General features: G+C 46.1%; 1 protein-coding gene across 5 annotated transcripts in view; it reads right to left on the bottom strand.

The window, feature by feature from the left end:
• Positions 1–19,747, bottom strand: part of LOC116815541 (rap1 GTPase-activating protein 1-like) — a 53,568-nt gene that overhangs the window by 20,454 nt on the left and 13,367 nt on the right. For all 5 annotated transcript variants that reach the window (XM_032763983.2, XM_032763978.2, XM_032763979.2 and 2 more), the window contains exons 4-15: positions 17,220–17,267; positions 15,656–15,694; positions 15,370–15,561; positions 13,473–13,576; positions 12,223–12,301; positions 10,725–10,778; positions 10,547–10,630; positions 9,623–9,723; positions 8,525–8,654; positions 8,138–8,293; positions 1,732–1,803; positions 1,450–1,536 (exon numbers count right to left, since the gene is read on the bottom strand). In XM_032763983.2, the coding sequence (XP_032619874.1) occupies positions 1,450–1,536; positions 1,732–1,803; positions 8,138–8,293; positions 8,525–8,654; positions 9,623–9,723; positions 10,547–10,630; positions 10,725–10,778; positions 12,223–12,301; positions 13,473–13,576; positions 15,370–15,561; positions 15,656–15,694; positions 17,220–17,267 (1,146 nt within the window). The remainder of the gene's footprint in view (positions 1–1,449; positions 1,537–1,731; positions 1,804–8,137; positions 8,294–8,524; positions 8,655–9,622; positions 9,724–10,546; positions 10,631–10,724; positions 10,779–12,222; positions 12,302–13,472; positions 13,577–15,369; positions 15,562–15,655; positions 15,695–17,219; positions 17,268–19,747) is intronic.

Genomic DNA, 19,747 nt, shown 5'->3' with positions numbered 1-19,747 from the left:
TTTGGTGCCCTTTTTTCTTCATTTCTTCTGTTTTCCATTTCCCTCAGCCCGTCTTAGAAGAGCCCAGGAAATGAAATCAGGGTGGATAAAAACTGATTATTTAAAACAAATATGTTTCTTCACTTAAATCAGATTTTCTCTCTTTAAGTTAAATACGTTTTTGTTCTTAAAAATAAACCTATTTGAAATTATGACAATCTATGTTAAAGGCCTAAACTTACTACAATCTATTAAAATAATTTAAACTAAATTTACAAAATATAATCTTAATCAGTACATGTTTGCTGCCAAAGTTTTAAAGAATGTCACACTGCTGAACTGGTGGAAGACACTGGCTAAGCACCTGGAACTAGAGTTTGTTGAAGTCCTAGCTATTGATAGTCTTTTGCAGGCACAACACGAATATTTTCTTCATTTCAGTTTATTCAACTAGTTCTGTTCAACGACTAGTTCACTCAAAGTTAAGAAATGGACTGGGAGTTTAGAAAGCAGGAAAGCTTGTCTCCCTCTTCCAATCTATGAATAAAAACTAGGTGCGAAGATGAGGCCTTCTAGTTCTAAAGCCTTGCAGGACATGTTGCCAGAAAAAAATAGTACAGTTCACTCACTGCAGAGGATACGTACTTTGTTTAGTAAATCAATTAATTTCAAATGCAGACATGTTCTGATAAAGTTACATTCTTAATTTATTAAGTAGTTTAAACTATATTAAAATTTCCATCCAAATACAGCTTGACACAAAACACACAGAAAAAAATTTAGTAAATGAAGAAATGTATAATTCATATCTTCTACCTTAATAAACAAATGTAAAAATTAAGAATTTGAATAAATGCATGTTAAGCAATATAATTGCTTAAATAAATATGTATAGATATAGTGAATCCTCCTGGCTAGCAAAAAGAAGTATCAAATTTAGTGTAAAAATTATATATGGTTGCAAATTAATATGCTTTTATGGCTATCAACCAGTGCAAATAAACCTTTCTTTAGGAAAATAACTAAAAAGGATAAATGGAAAACAAGATTAAAATTGATTACGGTATTTAAATCAAGATTTTGTACTTGCTGATTTAAATCAATCTACCCTGAATCAAATGCAAAAATCTAAGTTAATGCAACATTAAGATTGGGTGGCTTTCACTGTACAAAGTCAGGTAATGTAACTACTAGAGTTCTAGTAGCAGCCACTTTGCACATATGTCAGATATAGTATTCTTGTTCTGGAGGGGTTAAATGTGTACTTTAATATAGATATATATATATATAATAAAACATACAAGAAACACCACAAGGCTGAGTTAACATTTAATTTACTTTATTTTATTTTTAAGGGACTTTAATTTCCTAAGAGTTTCTATATCTTTCATTAATTGTGCAGCCTTAAAAAACTAACAGTTTTTTGCATTTATTAAATATTAATGTGAACACTCAAGTACACAGACCCACCTCTAGTTTGGCAAACTTTTCAGCCCGGTAGCAGCTGTACTCAGCATTGATTAGCTTAGCCAAGAGGAATTCATGAAACTCTGGACCCTGTGGGAAAAAAAGGAAGTATAGACTGGAAATGGTAACCTAGGAAAGGCTCTGGATATACATTTCGTTAACCCCCCAGGGTTATCCAGCCCCATCCTGAAGCCAGATTGGAAACAGCAACCTAGAGGTGAAGGAGTGTGTAAATCACACAACTAATCCCTGCATCGCTTGCTTACAGGACTCAGAGACACAAACCTTTTTAAATATGGCTGGATTTGGGAGTGGGGGTCCAAAGAAGGGGACGTCATCTCGAGCTGTTACTGAAACCTGAAACAATACAGAAGAAACCACTTCAACATCATAACAAGAACCAGAATGTCACATCCTCTCACAGCGAGGAGCTTGTACAGGAACTCCTCACTTAACGCTGTAGTTATGTTCCTGAAAAATGAGACTTTAAGCGAAACGATGTTAAGCGAATCCAATTTCCCCATAAGAATTAATGTATATGAGGGGGTTAGGTTCCAGGGAAATTTTTTTCAACACACACACACGCGCACACACACACACACACACACACTGTATACGTTTTAAACAAACAATTTAATACTGGTACTGTGATCATGATTGTGAAGCTTGGTTGAGGTGGAGGAGTCAGAGGGTGGGATATTTCCCAGGGAATGCCTTACTGCTAAATGATCAACTAACATTCGGCTGAGCCCTCAAGAGTTAACTCTCACAACACTCTACAAGGCAGAAGGAAAGGAGGGAGGGCAGACAGAGATGCACATCCTGTGTGTGAGAGAAAGAATGTGCATTTCCCCTTTAAGTATCTGACTCTAGGCTTAAGTACACTGCCTTGTTAATTAAATCAGCTTGCTGAGACCTGAGACCCACAGCTACTGCCTAGAAGCTCCCTCCCTCCATCATGTGTCCCTCCTGCTCTATGGAAGATGGGGTAAGTGGGGTGCAGGAGCAGAGGGAGACACCCTGACATTAGCCCCCATCTTTCCCCCTCCCCCCCATACAGCAAGCAGGAGCAGCTCCAAGGGAGCTGCTCCAAGGCAGAGGGCAGGAGCAGCACATGGCAGTGGCGAGGGGGACAGCTGCTGCACAGGGGACTTAGGGGAGTGAGGAGTTGATGGGGGGCTGCTGCTCCACCCTGGTTCCAACCACCTACCACCTAGCTGCAATGGGCTGCTCTCCGTGCAAGCAGTGGACAAAACAAGTAGCTGCCAAACGACTTGGAAGGGAGCATTTCACAACTTTAAACGAGCATGTTCCCTAACTGATCAGTAATTTAACATCGAAACAACATTAACCAGGATGACTTTAAGTGTGGAGTTCCTGTATAAGAGCGGAAACAGAACTCATGGACCCTTAAAACATCCAGTGATGTGAATCAGTCCCATAATACAAAACTAAGGGGCACCTGATTTAATTAAGGGTAAATCCATTTCAAATAAATGCAATACTTCTCCACAGCATATAGTCTGTACTGTAGTCAGCAGACAGTTCTATGCCAGCTAAGTCCCAAGTGTATATCTAAAAAATATATTATTATTATTATATAATAAGAAGAACATTAATTTTATGAATCCAGTCTTCTGAACAACCATTTATCCAAATCATTTTTCCTGATGGGAGAAAAAATATTATGTAACAAAAGTGATGTTGATGAAGAACAAGTCAACATCCCTTCACATCCTGATGCCATCAATGCAATGGAAATCACTTTACTGTGGTTTGTAGGACAAAAAGAAAGTGATGCAGTGCACCAGACTGAAATTTATGCACTGTATCTGCTGCAGTATTGAGATATTCAATGTAATGAACTCCTCAATCCCTAATTAGTTTCCAACATAATTCTACTGTAATATTTACCTAGTTTATATAGTATTTTTCTTACATACATACATACACTCACACACACACATATATGGCCTTCATTACATTAGCTGAGTACACCTTACACACATTAAATTAATGTATCCTTGAAATATAGAGCAGCATTATTCTTATTCCCATTGTACAGATGGAGAACTGAGGAGATGCATTCAGCAGCAACTCACCCAAGATCACAAAGGAAATCTGTGGCAGAGCCAGGGTTTACACACAGACACAGCAGGGTGTCTGTCTCCTTAAGGATTATAAGGACTAGTGGTCAATCAACACCTATTCTTTTTCATGTCCCTGAACTCCAGGGACTTTTTAGAGTAAATGAAGACCTAGAGAAGGCAAAGTTGGTGTTGGGAAAGAGGAGGATGGTCCCAGGAGAACAGTTAAGGCCTGGGGAAAATCCAGGCTATTGTTTCTTTAAAAACCTGAGACTAGCAGGACAGGTCTCTCCCAGCTAACCTGGACGAGATCTGGGAAAAAGACTGTATATATTGTCTCTTCCCTCAGAACAAGGGAAAAATCAGCAGGGGGAGGTCTGACTGGGAAAAAAGGTCAGCTGGAGGAGAAGCGGGGTAAGGCTCTATATTTGGTTTAAAGCTGGGAGCTGGAGAGGATAAAATTTGGACTCTGGGGACTATATTTTGATTGGAACAGTTTATGAGAATAAACCAGGGTATTACTGGAAGAGAAAAGCTTGCACGGAGTTTTAAGGAGTCCAAGAGGGGAAATGGAGCCAGACCCCCATAGCCATGCGTGGCCAGAAGGGGGCACTAGAGGATAGGCACACCTTTCAATGCCTGATTTCTCTTGTCCCAGGCTAGTTCCCTAAGCCATAAAACCATCTTCCACTAGAGATCTTACTAGTTAAAATCTTGCATTAAATTGGGAGGTGGGATAGCTCAGTGGTTTGAACATTAGCCTGCTAAACCCAAGGTTATGAGCTCAATCCTTGAGGGGACCATTTGGGCATCTAGGGCAAAAAATCTCTCTGGAGATTTGCCCTGCTTTGAGCAGCATTGGACTAGATGACCTCCTGAAGTCCCTTCCAACCCTGATATTCCATGATTTCTTGACTCTGAGGAAAGATTAAAATAGCCAAGTACTATGGTTAAAATTTTCAAATATGATTGTCTAACATTAAGCACATAGTATCAGTGTCCAAATGTGAACCTAAGATAGGGAAAGCATTGACAGAAAAACCTGCCCATAGTGAAACCTATTATGCTGCAGAATAATCGTCCAGGAGAAGTGGTGAAAGGTCCAATGGAAATGTACTGTAGCCTATAGGGAATGATTCTGTAGTGGCTCCTGGGCAATGGCCTGGAATATTTTTAGTTCTTTTCCATCTGTAACTCCAGTGATGGAAAGGATGGCCAGAACAATCCCACCAGAGACTGTGCAAGGAGGGTTCAACAGCAGGGATGGACTAAGGGACACGGCAGATGCCACCCCTGCTTTCATTTTGATAAGGGCCCACCGTGAATTTCTGTAGCTCCTAAAATGAACTGGGGGAGCAAATGGCGAGTCTCATTCCACAGATGAGCAGCAGTGCTGTGAAGGCTGCCCTGCCCCGGCTGGTGGGAGATGAGCAAACAGGAGAAGTCAGCCTGTTCACCCACAGAGCCGTGGTTGGCTAGATAGCCAAATCCTCTCCCTGATTCCTTCTGCCAACTCTCCTGGGATTCGTGGAAGGGACTGCTATCTGTGATAATCTAGTCTGACCTCCTACATAACACAAGCCATAGAGCTTCTCTGTAATAATTCCTGTTTGGACTAGTGCAGGGTTCTCAAACATGCGGCACGTGGGCTGCATGCGGCCCGTGGAGTTATTTCTTGCGGCCCACCATAAGTGCCAGGGCTGGAGCAACCACGGGGAAAAAGTAGTGGATGGTCTGCACCCACCAGTAGCTAAGCTTCCCCCACCCCCCTACTCCTCCCCCCACAACGTACTGCATCCCTGCTCCTCTGCCTACCTCCCAGCAATTCCCGCTGACAGAGCTGTTTGGCAGCACTTAGGACTTTCCAGGAGGGATGGGGAAGGAGCGGGGACACAGCACACTCAGGGGAGAAGGCAGAGAAGAGGTGGGGCTGGGGCAGGGATTTGGGGAAGGGGTTGGAGCTGGGGCAGGGACGCTGGGGAAGGGGTGGGAAGAGACAGGGCGGGGGGGCCTCATGGAAGTGGTGTAGTGGGGGTTTTGCAGTCTGTTACCAACCAATTTTGAAGTTCTCAGCTATTTTACTTGACAATTGGTGTACACCTATAGAAAGGTGTGTTTTTGTGCTGTGCCAAGAGTACTAGACCATTGTGATATCAGATATAACTCAAACAATCACCACCCTTACTCAATAGCTAATTTGCATGCTAGTTTCATTGGTTGTATGAGGGAGACTTCACAGACAGTGGATTACTTGGCCTGACTGGTACCCCTTTGTGCCTAGCTGCCATCTCACATATCAGCACAACCACCGACACAACAACACAACCAGCAAGTCCAAATACAGATAGCCTTTCACCCCAGTATACATCCCTTATTTGCCACCAACACAAATCAAACAAAATCTCCCAGCACAACACAACCCAGGCACAAATCAACACAGCTTTCCATCACAACACACATTTGCTCACCCTCACTCATACTTATCGTAAACTTGAGTGGTTAAGTGGCAAGTCCTTGCTAGTAAGCATATATTGGGCTACTGTGACAATGCAATAAAAGTCAATAGGAAAATCACTGTAAGATGCTATACAATTTAAGGGTGTCGTAAAAAGATATATATTATATGAGAAATAATACGTGACCCTGTAATTAAAAGATTACATGATAACACAGTCTCAAAGGGGCAGAGAAAAAGTTGTGTGCAACCCTAATTTTGGCACGTGTGCTTAACTGTGCAGTCTTTACATTCTTTTAGTGTAGTTTTTTTGTATGGAATGTGGTGCAATTTGCAAGCAACACTGAGACTGGTTTCGTTTCAGGATATCAAACCTAATACTGGTGCTTTCGTTGATGCAAAACGCTGCCAGCTAAGTGGCCGAAAATGAAATGACTGTCTTAATTAGCACTGACTTTTCGCATTACAGTTTTTAAAAAGTTAATACATTGACTTTTAATAGCATACTATATTACTCTTCATTTTTTACTACACTTTTGTATTGGTGTATGAAAAGGTTTCAGTGATGCAGCCCTTGGGCCAATGTACTAGTTCTCATATGGCCCTCGTGGTGATTGGAGTTTGAGATCCCTGGACTAGTGCATATCTTGTTAAATCAATATTGGATGTTTTTTCAAAACTTGCCAGTGATGGAGAATCTACAACTCTGGTAAGTTCTTCCAATGGTTAATTACCATAATTGTTCAAAATTTGCATCTTATTTCCAATATGAATTTGTCTGGCTTTATTTTCTAGGCATTGGATCTCATTAGACCTTTCTCTGCTAGACTGAAGAACCCTCTAACTGAATTGCTGTTTGCCATGTAGGTACCTATAGAATGTGATCAAATCACCCCTCAACCTTCTCTCTGTTATACTAAATAGACTTGAGGAGCTCAATCCATCGCTATAAAGCAGGTTTTCCAATCCTTTGACTATTCTCATGGCTCTTTTCTGAGCCCTCTCCAATTTATCAACAGCCTTTGTGAATTGCAGACACCAGCACTAGACACGGTATTCCAGCAGCGGTCGCACGGATACCAAATATAAAAGATTGGAGAAGGAACTGTGTGGGCTGCACATGCAATGGCTGCTGCCTGTGCAGGCCAAGAGGATGAGCTTGACTGCGGGGCAGGAAGCAGCCTGAGAACGTGGCCACTGTGAGCCTGCCTTCCGCAACATCTGAGGCTCAGCCAGAGCCCAGAATAGTGGCCCTGAATCCAGGGCTGGATTTACACCTTACACACCCCTAGGCACAGCATCTTCAGTGCCCCCATCCCACCTCCCTATGTGGCCCTGCCTGGAGCCCCCTCCCACATCCCCACGTGGCCCCGTGAGCCCCCAGCAGCCCTGTGTGGCCTGCTCTGCCTCCTAACCTGGCTCCAAGAGGGCTGCTGTGCCTGTCACTTTTTACTTGAAGAAAAAAATGACACCCTCCTGCTAGGTGTTTGCTGCTGCTCACCAGACCAGGCAGCCTCAGCCAGCTCAGGCTGTTCTGGTGCCACAGCAGCCTCTGGTGGAAGAAATGCAGAACTGCAGCACATTTTCTGCAGAAAACAAATTCTGCCTCCTTGGAAAAGAATTCTGCAGATGCTGCAAACGTCACCTAAGGAGAGGAGGCACGACGTGAGATAAGCAGCTTGTGGGGTGTCTCATCAGGGAACAGGGCAGATCTGGAGGCTCCCAATAACTCCAGAGCAATTCGACCAGTAGCAGTAGGGCAATAAAATAGCCCAAAATACCACAATTTGCAACTGCTAAAAAACCCTGGCAACAGACAACTAAAAATAGCCCAATTGGGCTAGAAGATAAACATACTTGGCAACTCTCCCTGCATGCCTCTCGAATGCTGGTGCCCAGAGGCACATGCCTACTGTGTCTAATTGGAAATCTGTCCCTGCCTGGATCGCTGATGTGGGGCCCTGGGACTGTGCGCATGTTCATAATGGTAACTGTTATTGATAAAGCAGTTGGAATGATGTTTAGGTGAATTCCTGCCTCCCCAAAAGCTGGAGAAAGGGTCTTGTACTCCAGGCAAGGGGCAGAAGTTTGAATGAACTACCAGCAAGGGGATCCCTGACCAAATAGAGGGCCCATTGGCTGTGTTTACCTTGTATAGGGTCTCCCCAATGGCACCATGAGCGAGCTGTACCACCACGTAGGCATGCAGGAAATTAGATGCTATCATGTCAGGGACAAAGGGAGTGTTTTCATCCTGGAAGACAATGGCCACAATGTCGTTCCCAATGTGCCGCTTCCGCTGCAGCTGGAGGGAGCAAATGAGATGAGAGAAACCAGTAAGAGGGGAGATTCCTTCCCCAGCCACCAACCCATCCGGCACTTCCAACCCACACCTCCAGCTGGAAACCCAACCTCAGCCACTAATCTACACCCATCCCTAACCACTGCCTACTCCAACACACACCCAGTCCCTAGCCCCATCCACCAGTTCACTCTCCCATCCTCCTGAATCACTTGGTGCTTCCCCTTATGGTACCTGCTGGGCATCTCCCTCTGTGAATGGCAGCTTCGTAGATATATGGAACATGATCTCCTTGCCCCGGAAATTGGTATAGACTGATTCAGTGCCAGTTTGACCCCTCGTGACATCCAAGCCTCCTCGGAACCTGAATGCATTGGCACCATGTGGTGCAGGGAAGGAAGTAGACACCAGTAATGCTATTCAAGGTTGTCATCAGAGACAGCTTTAAGAGCTCAGTGGTTGAAGAGCACCACGCACTCCAAAAATCAATGCAGTAGCTAGACTACAGCTGCACAAAATTCCTGTTGGCATCATCCTCTCTCCACTGAGAACTAGAGAGGCATCTATTCCTGCCAAACCAAGTAGCTTTGGAGGAGCAATCATCCCTGCCACTCTCAGGGGAAACATCTCCAGTTGAGAAATGTGGAGAGCACGGGGTGTCACACAGAAGCAGATGGTAAGGACCAAGGCTTATCAATGCCCATTAGCACCTCAAAGCAGCACAAGATAGTATGGATATGGTCAATGCTCTGTCATTCTCTGTTGATCCTTGTGGGCCAGTCCCAGCTGCTGTCAGTCACACAGCTTAACACATGGAAGAAAAGCATCCCAGGAACGAGTCCCTAGAATCTCCCATGAGAAATCCCCAACCATTCAGCCCAGCTCCCAGTCATGAGATACAACCCCAAACACTGCCTATTGGAGAGAGCCAGAGCTGACAAACCAGACTGGATACTGAGATGTGTAAATGCACAGCGCCAGCAGGGAATGGGACTCCAACAAGTTACCAGGGGAAACGACAGGCCAAGCCTTTCTGGGAATACTCCACAGGATGCACAGCTGGAGCTCTATTTAGCGTAAATGGGGGTTGAGTTCTTTTGAAAATCCAACCCATAATGTAGTGTCTGGATCAGGGATGTGGTGCTCTAACAGATGGACCCACAAAGAGGATACGGACCTGCCAGCAGAAGGAGATCTGCTTTGTGATTTTTTGGAGCTGAAGACATATGGATCTACTTGGGGACCCCAAGTCTGTGCCTTGTACCTTAATTGTGTCTGACTGCAGCCCCCATGCTGTGCTGACTGGTCACACCCACGCTGTCCCCTGCTTACCCACGGAAATCCTGCAGCTGGATCCTGTCTCCAAGGAAATCCAGGAACTCCAGGAAGGCCAGACTCTCTTCAGTGTTACTGAAGACTTCTTCCTCTGTGGTCTAGAAGGGGAGAGGAGAGATGATAAGCAGAGGGGATTATTCCCCATACATTCTCTCACCTCTCCTGGGATCTGGAGAGGAGGAAAAGAGAAAAACTGATATGGGGAAGGCTCACTTCCCTTTTCACACACAAAGTCTACATCCTCCCACCTCAGTGGGTTCCAGAGCCCTATCCCCCTGTATATAATGGAAAATTGTCTCCTTTTCCTTGAAATAAAACGAGGCCTGCCCTCCAGCACTGAGAACATGGAGAATGTGAATCTCACTCTAATGCCAACAGGGGATTCTCTCCCTGTGGACAGTGCAGAGGGGAGAGAAGTCTCTACGACTCAGAGGGCTTCCTTGGGTCCACAAGGAAGAAGATCTCAAGACAGCACCGAGGGGTCCCCAGAACCAATATGATAGAGAAGGCCAATGCCTGCAGGGGGCACAATCTCCCAGTTGAGGTGCACTAATGTTGCAGCAAGGAGAGGAGACATTAGGACAAAAAATGATACATAGTATCAGTGCTTGGTACCACTAGGAGCTGTTCTAACTAGAGTGGGACTGGAGCTCATAAACAGCAAAGAGAAACTAGAATTCTCTAGGACTGAAATTGCAGGGCATGAACCCTTGGATCCAGAGGAAGGCACTAGGTTTGGCCACACTGACAGGGGGATGTAAGGAGAGAAGCCCCCAAGACTCAAGAGTGACGGGGAATGAAAAAAAAAATCCTTGACCCCAGGTTGGCTTAAGTCGCCTTCTGTGTGGTTGAGGCTGAGAAATGTGACCTGGTGTGTTTGGGCCTGAGGGTGCTTGGTTGTAGAGTGCAGAGAGCTCTCACCTGCCCAGCTTTCTGGTAGATGACCCCAAATTTGAAGTTATTGCTTATGACGTGTTCATCAAAGGCAACAATGAGCTGGGAAGCCTGGGAGGGCGGAAAGCATAAAGTCTCGGTCACATCCCACCAGAAGCCCCTGTCATCAGAGGGACAGGCAGGTGGGAAGCTACTGTAAACATACCTTGGGGTAGAGGACAGGGAAGAATCGGTCAACATTCACCTCCTCACACAGCAGCTGCCGAGAGAGAGAAAGAAGGAAAAGTGGTGATTGATTGCCACTGTTGGGAGCTATGACTCCCCTTCCTACACCCTGACCGGCTACAGGCAGGAGGGTATTGCTTTATCATCATCTGGCAGGAGTCTCTTGGTAAGAAAATCTAAGACAAAATGAGGAGAAAAGATAGATGAGAAAGGGCAAAAAGACTGGAGAAGAAGAAGAAGTAGGGAAAAGAAAGGTGAGAGAGAAGTGAGAAAGGAAGCTGAAGAGTGAGAGTTAAGCAGAGCCAGACAAAGGGGATGTCTACACTGCAATCAGAAGTGTAATGGCAGCCTCTCTAGACATACCCGAGCTAGCTGTGATCTATCTAGATCATATAACAGCAATGAAGTTGTGGCAGCACAGGTTAGCCTCTCAAATATGTAGGTTCCAGGTGGGCTTGGATAGCCTATGGCTTTACTGCTATTGTTATTCAATCTAGTTAGATCAAAGCCTGCTCGGATATGTCTACAGATGCTGCACTCTGATTGCAGTGTAGACATACAGGAACTCTTCACTTAACGTTGTAGTTATGTTCCTGAAAAATGCGACTTTAAGCAAACCGATGTTAAGCGAATCCAATTTCCCCATAAGAATTAATGCAAATGAGGGGGTTAGGTTCCAGGGAAATTTTTTTCACCAGACAAAAGACTATACACACACACACACACAAAGTTTTAAACAAACAGTTTAATACTGGTACACAACAATGATGATTGTGAAGCTTGGTTGAGGTGGAGGAGTCAGAGGGTTAGATATTTCCCAGGGAATGCCTTACTGCTAAATGAACTAGCAATTGACAGAAACACACACCCTGTGTGTGTGAGACAGAATGCACATTTCCCCTTTAAGTAGCTCACCCCAGCTTAAGTACACTGCCTTGTTAATTATATCAGCTTGCTGAGACCTGAGACCCGCAGCTACTGCCTAGAAGCTCCCTCCCTCCATCTGTCATGTATCCCCCCTGCTCTATGGAAGATGGGGTAAGCAGGGTGCAGGAGCAGGGGGAAGGGGGAGACACCTTGACATTAGCCCTCCTCTTCCCCCTCCCTTCCCCGTACAGCAAGCAGGAGTCTCAGGGAGCAGCTCCAAGGCAGAGGGCAGGAGCAGCACATGGCAGTGGGGGGAGGAACAGCTGCTGCACAGGGAACTTAGGGGCGTGGGGAGCTGATAGGGGGGCTGCTGGTCCATCCTGGTTCCAAGCCCCCACCAGCTAGCTGCAATGGACTGCTCTTCCTGCAAGCAGTGGACAAAACAGGTGGCTGCCAAACAACTAGAACGGAGCATGTCACAACTTTAAACGAGCATGTTCCCTAATTGATCAGCAACTTAACATTGAAACAGTGTTAACCAGGATGACTTTAAGTGATGAGTTCCTGTACCATGAGTGTGTGAAAGAAAATGTACTCAGTTAGGGTCTCACCTTCGCCATCTGGACTGCATTGGGGAACTCATTCAGGCAAGAAATGGGGATCAGGTCATGTTTGGTACCAGTCCGAGTCCTGCCACAAACCGAAAAAAGGAGAGAACAAATGATAAAAGGAAATGCAAACAACATCTCTGGCTGCTTAAGGCGACACCTGCTGCACCTCCAGATCTCTTCTTATGGAGGGAATATTGTTCTTGCATAATATTCTGGTCCAGCAACTAAAGGGTTAATTAGATCCCAGAAGGGTTGTACATGTGCTAAGCTAGAGTCTACGTAACTAGTGCCTAGTGCAGGGATCCCCAATGCGGTGCCTGCAGGCGCCATGGTGCCCGCGGGGGCATCTAAATGTGCCTGCGTCCTGGCCGGTGGTCAATGCTGCTTCAGAGGCATTTCGGCAGCTGCTCGACCGCCGCCACAGTCCTTCGTCTGGTGCCCGACAGATGAAAAAGATTGGGGACCACTGGCCGAATGTCACAGGAAGATGGACATTGTTTAGGGTTCCTGTAGCCCAGTGCTTGGTATTAATTGAGCAGAAAGAAAACAGAGCTGGTTAGGTGGCTGCATGGATCTCCATCACTCCTCAGAGATCTTTTTCGCTTTAACAACAGTTAAGTATATTGCAAAGGAAATCCAGGCGCTGCTTCAACACAGAAGGGAATATTTTGGGACAACAATGGGATTCAAAGCCATTAGTCCCATACACAAAACTAACTGCACTAGCCCTGAGATCATCCTCATAAGTCAGGCATCAGAACTCCCTTCTAGCTGGCTTTGGCTGGCCTGCCAACAGTATGCTAAAGTCTCATTAGGAAGGGGTGGTGCATAGAACCAGGGTCTCTTTCAACCAGCCACCAGCACTTTCCTATGTGTGTGTCTGTGCTCAATGAAAATATTCCCTGGTACAGCTCAGAGGGCTTTTAGATTCCCCCCTTTTTATGTAAGATTTCTGCTTATCCTTTCACTATGTTTCCCTATCTACAAGGGACAGACATATCAGAAATTCTCTTCTTCCTGACCCCTCCCCACTCCTGGCTGCCCTGCAGCCCTCAGCTTCCTGAGGGTGACAGCTGGGAAAAGCTGGGAGTAAAGTTGAGCCAGAAGGAAAAGGTGCTTCCCCAGTCAGGGTTTTCCCTGCAACCATCCCTGCGACAATGACAATAGGTCACAAAATCCACACAGAAAGACTTCCTGGTAATGTGGGAGACAGAGCATGGTACATGTGTTTCCATGTTGGGTCCTGTTACCTTAGCAGCAGGTGCAAGTTGTCCTGCCTCTCAATCTCCTCATACTTCACGGAAAGGATCAGGTAGCCCAAAGTTGTGTCACTGGAGTAAAAGTTCTGATGCTCCTAAAAACAGGAAGTCAGAGAAGCTCACTCTCCCAAGGTACCCACCAGATAATAACTATGATATTGCCAGACTCCCATAGTCCCTTCATCATTGAGTGTTTTTCCCACCATACTCATCATCTCATGCTCACACGTTGCTCTGGCTAGGCTGTGAACATAATAGAACTATTCAGGACATGATAGAGCTATTTGTGGAGCATAGCTTCCTCCTTCCCAGGTCCCTGAGAGGACAGAACCTGGGCTGCACAGCACCAAAAGCAGAGTCCCCTACCACTTTGATCTGAAGGAATAACTCCATTGTGAGTATGCTGCAAGCTCTAGGTGTTGCTGGTGCTATCCACTACAGGAGTTATGGTCACTGTGATGATTTCTTGAGCCCAAGTTCACTAATACATGTTTCAGCAGTGAACCAAGGAGATCTGCTAGGCTGAGCAGAAGAAGAGGGTGCTTAGTGTACAGTGACTCAGTAGTAGTGCACTTCAGATGGTTGCTAACAGTTGTGCAATACTCCACTCTTGCACATTTTGAAAACTCACTGGGTCTATGAGTCTCTGCTATACCAGATCAGTCATCCCACATGAGAAGAGGGGAAAACTCTTACTGCTGCATGGAGGGGGGTAAGAGTCATATCAGGCTAGCAGTGTCATTGACAGCTAGGCCAAAGATCAGATCCCGCATGTGTCTGGCTATGTGGGTGGCTCTGGAAAAACTCCCTGGTTACTCTCACAGATATGGGGTTAGCAGTGGCATACCCAGCACTTGGAAAGACTCCCAAGAAAATAAATTTCAGTCTCCAGAATCAGATTCAGAACAACATCTCCTTTATTTCAGACAAGAAGCCTCTAGTGCTGGGTCTGTATACTAATATCATTCTTTCACTGGCCTTGTCTCTGGTCTCACATACCAGATGAATTTGACTTCTGCCTCAATGAGGCCTCTTCTGCAGTGGAGACCAGATGCATACATTTTTTCCCCTCTCTGTGGGCTTGTACTGCAAGGGGTAGTCTGTTGAAATAAGCTGAGCCAACTCTGGGTTAGGCACCTGGTCTCCAGAACCGATCATGGTTTTGTTGTCCACTGACTGTGACGTAGTCAGCATGATCGTGAGATCCACCTGGTGACCACCAAGAACCCCAGAGGAGCCAGTTCAGGTAGAGCCTGTGGGACAGCTAATAAATGCCCATACTTTGAACCTCACCTGGAGGCTGGTCTCTGCTTCCAGGTGTTCCCATACCTATCATAGCTGGAAATGGCAAGATCAAGGAGTACTTGGCCCCAATTCTGTGTAATACACTGGCTTAATGCATGCAATTATCGCTTTCTCACTATAACAACCTGTTACTGAGCTACAAGAGTTTGTCCTTTAGCTCAGCTGGCAGGCCTTCTATATTTTGTGCTGAAGGGCCTGAGTTTGATCCCCATGTCCAGTGACTGTCTGTATGTGGTGGCTACCATGATTCATTACAGTTGTTTCCCTTCCATCTCCCAAGGTCTGTCTGTGTCCAAAAGTCTCAGCAAAAGATCCCCTTTATATTCACCAGATCTGAGACCTCTCTCTTCTCTATCACACTGGACACTACACAAAGTGCAAAGGGGCACCCTTGATGTAGCTCTGACTCTAAATAGCACATTGCTGGGTATGTAGTGGGACACATCTTATTTCATTATTTTTGGCACTGGGGAGGTGTGGGATCTGGGGGGAGGAGGTGAGGTCACCCCCAAATCCCTCAAGAGGCCATTAGGATACAGTTTAGCCATGGAGTGGAATAAGAGGCTATGGGATTCCCCCTTACCTTCCCCAGGAAGTGCTTGCGGTACAGCTTGGCTGTGGGGTCACACTCTAGCTTCACTTTACTGCTGCAGGGGAAAGGCAGCTCAGGCAGACCTGAGGTCGAGCTGAGGAGGCCATGGCAGGTTCCTTCAATCCAATAGCCCCCGAACTGGGGTAGGATAATGAGGGGGTATGGCCACCCTTTCCGTAACACCTGTCCCAAGAGACAGAGGTATTGCTTTGTGAGGCCAATAACATTACTGAGGTGGAGGAAGAGACTGAGCAGAGCAGAGCCAGCTGTGACTTACCTCATGGATGCTGGGGTATGGGATATACTCCTCTTCTCTCTGAAATCACAAGGGACCAGAGATGTGAGGGAGCCTTTACAGTACCATCTTCACTTGGTGACCCAGGTTGCACGTCCTCCACTGCCTCCTCCCCATCCAACCCTACTTCTTTAGAGTATCTAGATTAGGGTGCATTTCACAGCACACAGCATTATATCACACAAAAACTTCAGCAAATAAACTCCAGGGGCCAGATTCCACTCCCCATCCCAGCTGCATGGGGCACAGTCAGGCAAAAACAGAGCAACCAAATTATGAGCCAGATTGAGGCAAATTAAGCCATGTGTGTCCTGACATCCTTAGTCCCTTGTCCCACGCCAAGAAGAGTGTTGGAGTGGTGCCATGTTGCTGCCTAAAGGGACAGCATGCAGGGACACCTAGGGATGGGGGACAGCGTTTATGCAAGTAGGGTAGAGCGGAGTGCACTGATCATTCCTGCACCCTGGGAGCAGGAGGGGTGTCACTTAGACCAGCCTGCAGATGGTCAAAGCTACACTCCAGGGTGTAGCTGAGGCTCCGAGGATGCTCTGTGCGGTGGAGAGCCATTTGGAGAGCCTGCAGTCCCTGATCAGAAGAGGTGACCAGCTCCCAGATAGGGCGGCTCCACCCTTGGTCTCTGAACAGCACTGTTACTACATGAGTGATTATGCTGACACGAAGGGGGCTCTGTGCCATGGAACAGTAGAGGTAGGTGCCTGCCAGAAGCCCATTCTCACAATGCTAGGCACACTGAACTTGCTCTCCATCTTTCCTTCGACAGCATAAAACAGGGTCCCAGTGCAGTGAGGCTCCATTTTTCTGACAGTGAGAGTGGCTGATGCACAACTGCAGGGGCTGCTGAGGCTGTGTAAGAGGATTGGGGGAGAACCCTATGTCGAGCTACTTTAATGTTCTTCTAGCCCCATCCCTTTAACCACGCTTGTCATTGACACGCCCCTCCATCCTACACACCTCCTGCCCACCTTGCTTCCTTGTGGGTGATTTTGTTACCTAACCAGGTTAGAGCACCAGAGCAGAGACAATAGAAAAAGGGAGGGTGAAAGGTCAGAATGTGAAAAAATGGGACCCAGTTCCTTGTTGGCCAATTAGGTGAGAGTCATGGACTTATTAGGAGGAGCTGGTCAGATTTTAGGTTGACCAGCTGGCACCTACCCTAATCCCTTATAGGTTCTGGGCTCATGATGCTTACTGAAAGATATGTGACTCAGTATAACTTTCTCTTATAAATGTTATTAAAACTCAAACTAAAATAAAAGCAAGGAAACATCTCACCAGAGCTACTCTATAATTAATAAGACGAAAGCAACTGATTGAATCTGCTTGGATTTTGAGAGAGTGTTTATTATATTTCTATCATGTTTTTAGACCCTATTGTGCAACATCCCCAGAACCCTGATAAAAACACAAAGACCTGAGTTACAAATACTAGACTCCTCACTCCTCAAGAAGGAAGGGCAAGCTGCAAGTAGAAACACTTTATTTGCCATTCTCAATAATATATGAGGCACCAAAGAGCTAACCTGACCTTGAGCGGAGTTGGGAGAGAACATCTTTGCTCATCCAGACGACTCCCCTGGAAACACAGAGACAGAGATAGTAAAACCTCACATAGCAGCATGTCTGTTTTCTCTCCCCACTGCCTCACGCCCCATGCCCCAGGTTGTGTATTTGAGGAGATCCTTCAAGGCTCCCCTTCTAATCTACTGCTTTTGGAGATGTTGTGGGGGAGGTGTGACATTATATGATTAATGTAGATCATTGTTGCTACCACCGTTATACAATTGCAACAAATCTTATACAAAGTATGCCGTGTAAGTTGTCAATGGAAAAGTTATTGTTCGCTGAATATGATTATCCTGTTTGTGTGTGTGCACTATTTTTGTATCTTTATGTACCAGTCTTTCAAATGTGTTTATTCCTGGGGTAACAACCAAGTTTGCATCCAGTCTGCCCAGCTGTGACGGAGAAAGGAATTAGGAATATTAACCTGGTAATGTTGCATGGGAGTTTTACTAGTTTACTGTCTGCATTAATGACTTACTGAGAGATGATACTTGATGGCCACTACGTAAGGTGAGCCCAGGAGGAGGTTGGGGCCAGGTGACACATTCTGCCCAGGGAAGCTAGACAAAGGCTGGAGGAGGAGCCGGGGTGTGTGGCTGGGTCAGACTGCTGGAGGGAGTTTCAGTTTGGAGTTGGCTGGGGAGACGGGGGAGGCCCAGAACCTGGGTCTGGGCTCCCCACCCCTCAAGATGGACCTGACTGAGGGGTCCTGTTTTCTGTACCTACAAACTCTGTTTTAGACTGTGTTCCTGTTGTCTAATAAACCTTCTGTTTTACTGGCTGGCTGAGAGTCACGGTGAATCGCAGGAAGTGGGGGTGCAGGGCCCTGACTCCCCTACCCTCCATGACACCTGCATATTGTGAAAGGAAGATTCAAGTTGATGGCCCATCAAAGAACACTTAGCTCTCAGAATGGATATAGAAGAAGCTCATCTCCACCCCATGACACTTCCTGAGTATGTTTTAGCCAGAATATGGGTAATAGATCCTGCTATCGAAGCATGCAAGGGTATGTGATCCTGGACTCCATCTTGTACCTGTACTTTTCCACAAACCAAGACTGAGAGCTTTTCCCTCCCCATGGGAGAAAGTATAAAAGGCCCTGGAAGAATCTCCATTTTGCCTCTTTCCTGCTCTGATCTCTGGACTACGGACTCAACCTAACAGGAGCATTACAAGCAATGGACTGAGGACCTTCCAATCTTTTGAAAGTTATCGGTGACTGTACAAGACAGCAGTTTATTCCATCATTGCTTCAGGCCTGATATACTCATTACAAAGTTCTTGTATGTATTTCATTCTTTTGACCATTTTAACTCTCTCCTCTTTTCTTTTATAAATAAACCTTTAGATATTAGATTCTAAAGGAATGGCAATAGCGTGATTATTGGGTAAGATCTGAGTTGGATATTGAACTAGCTGTGTTGCTGATCTCTTGGGATCTTTCTGACTTCTTGTTAACCAGTTTGGTGAAACAGACGTTTACTTTTGTTACTGGTTTGGTGTATCTTATGGATGAATAACCACCAGTTTGGGGTGGACGCCTTATTTCTCAGCAGTTTGTCCTGAATCTGGCATCCTCAGCTGTGACTAGGGTGACCAGACAGCAAATGTGAAAAATCGGGATGGGGGTGGGGGGTAATAGGAGCCTATATAAGAAAAAGACTCAAAAATCGGGACTGTCCCTATAAAATCGAGACATCTGGTCACCCTAGCTGTGACCCACAGGGAAGACTGTAGGAGAGAAGGGTGATATGGGGGAGAAAAAGTTGATGCCTGCCAAAAGGCCAGAAATTTGGAGTTAAAACTAACATGGTCCCAACTTCCATCCCACAGAATGTAGCACTTCTGGTCAGAGAGCAGAGACATGTGCTCCTAGCCAGCATCTCTCACCTCTAACTCTCCAATCCCTCCACCTGCCTTTCTGCCCACTCCAAATAAATGGGAAAGGAGGAAAAGAAAGTCAAAGAATGGAGTTCAAAACTTACATTCCTTTCTTATTTCCCCCTTCCCCGCAGAACTTTGCCAGGCTGGCATCCAGGGCTGGCTCTACAGTTTTCACCGCTCCAAGCAGCGTACCGAATTGCTGCCGCGGACGGTGGGGGCAGTCCGTGTGCCCTTAGGGTGGCAGGCACATTTCTGCAGTGGCGGCAATTCGGTAGCGGCTTCTATGTTTAGCTGAAGCTGCCGTAGACAGCTAAACATAGAAGCTGCTGCCGAATTGCCACTGCTGCGGAAACACGCCTGCTGCCCTAAGGGCACATGGACTGCCCCTGCCGTCCACGGCGGCAATTCGGCACGCTTCTTGGGGGAAAACAACAAGGATTGCCGCCTCTTGCACATTGCCGCCCCAAGCACCAGCTTGGAATGCTGGTGCCTGGAGCTGGCCCTGCTGGCATCCCTTTGACGCAGAGACTGCCTCAGACTTTAGAGCAGTGAAGAGTGAGTCCTGAAATGCTGATTCTCTCAGCTGAGAGAAGCAGCCAAAAT

This window comes from Chelonoidis abingdonii, chromosome 1 (genome assembly GCF_003597395.2).
Source record: "Chelonoidis abingdonii isolate Lonesome George chromosome 1, CheloAbing_2.0, whole genome shotgun sequence".
Taxonomy (NCBI): Eukaryota; Metazoa; Chordata; order Testudines; family Testudinidae; genus Chelonoidis; species Chelonoidis abingdonii.
The sequence above is the reverse complement of the archived record's forward strand: the minus strand, read 5'-3'. Positions and strand labels throughout refer to the sequence as shown.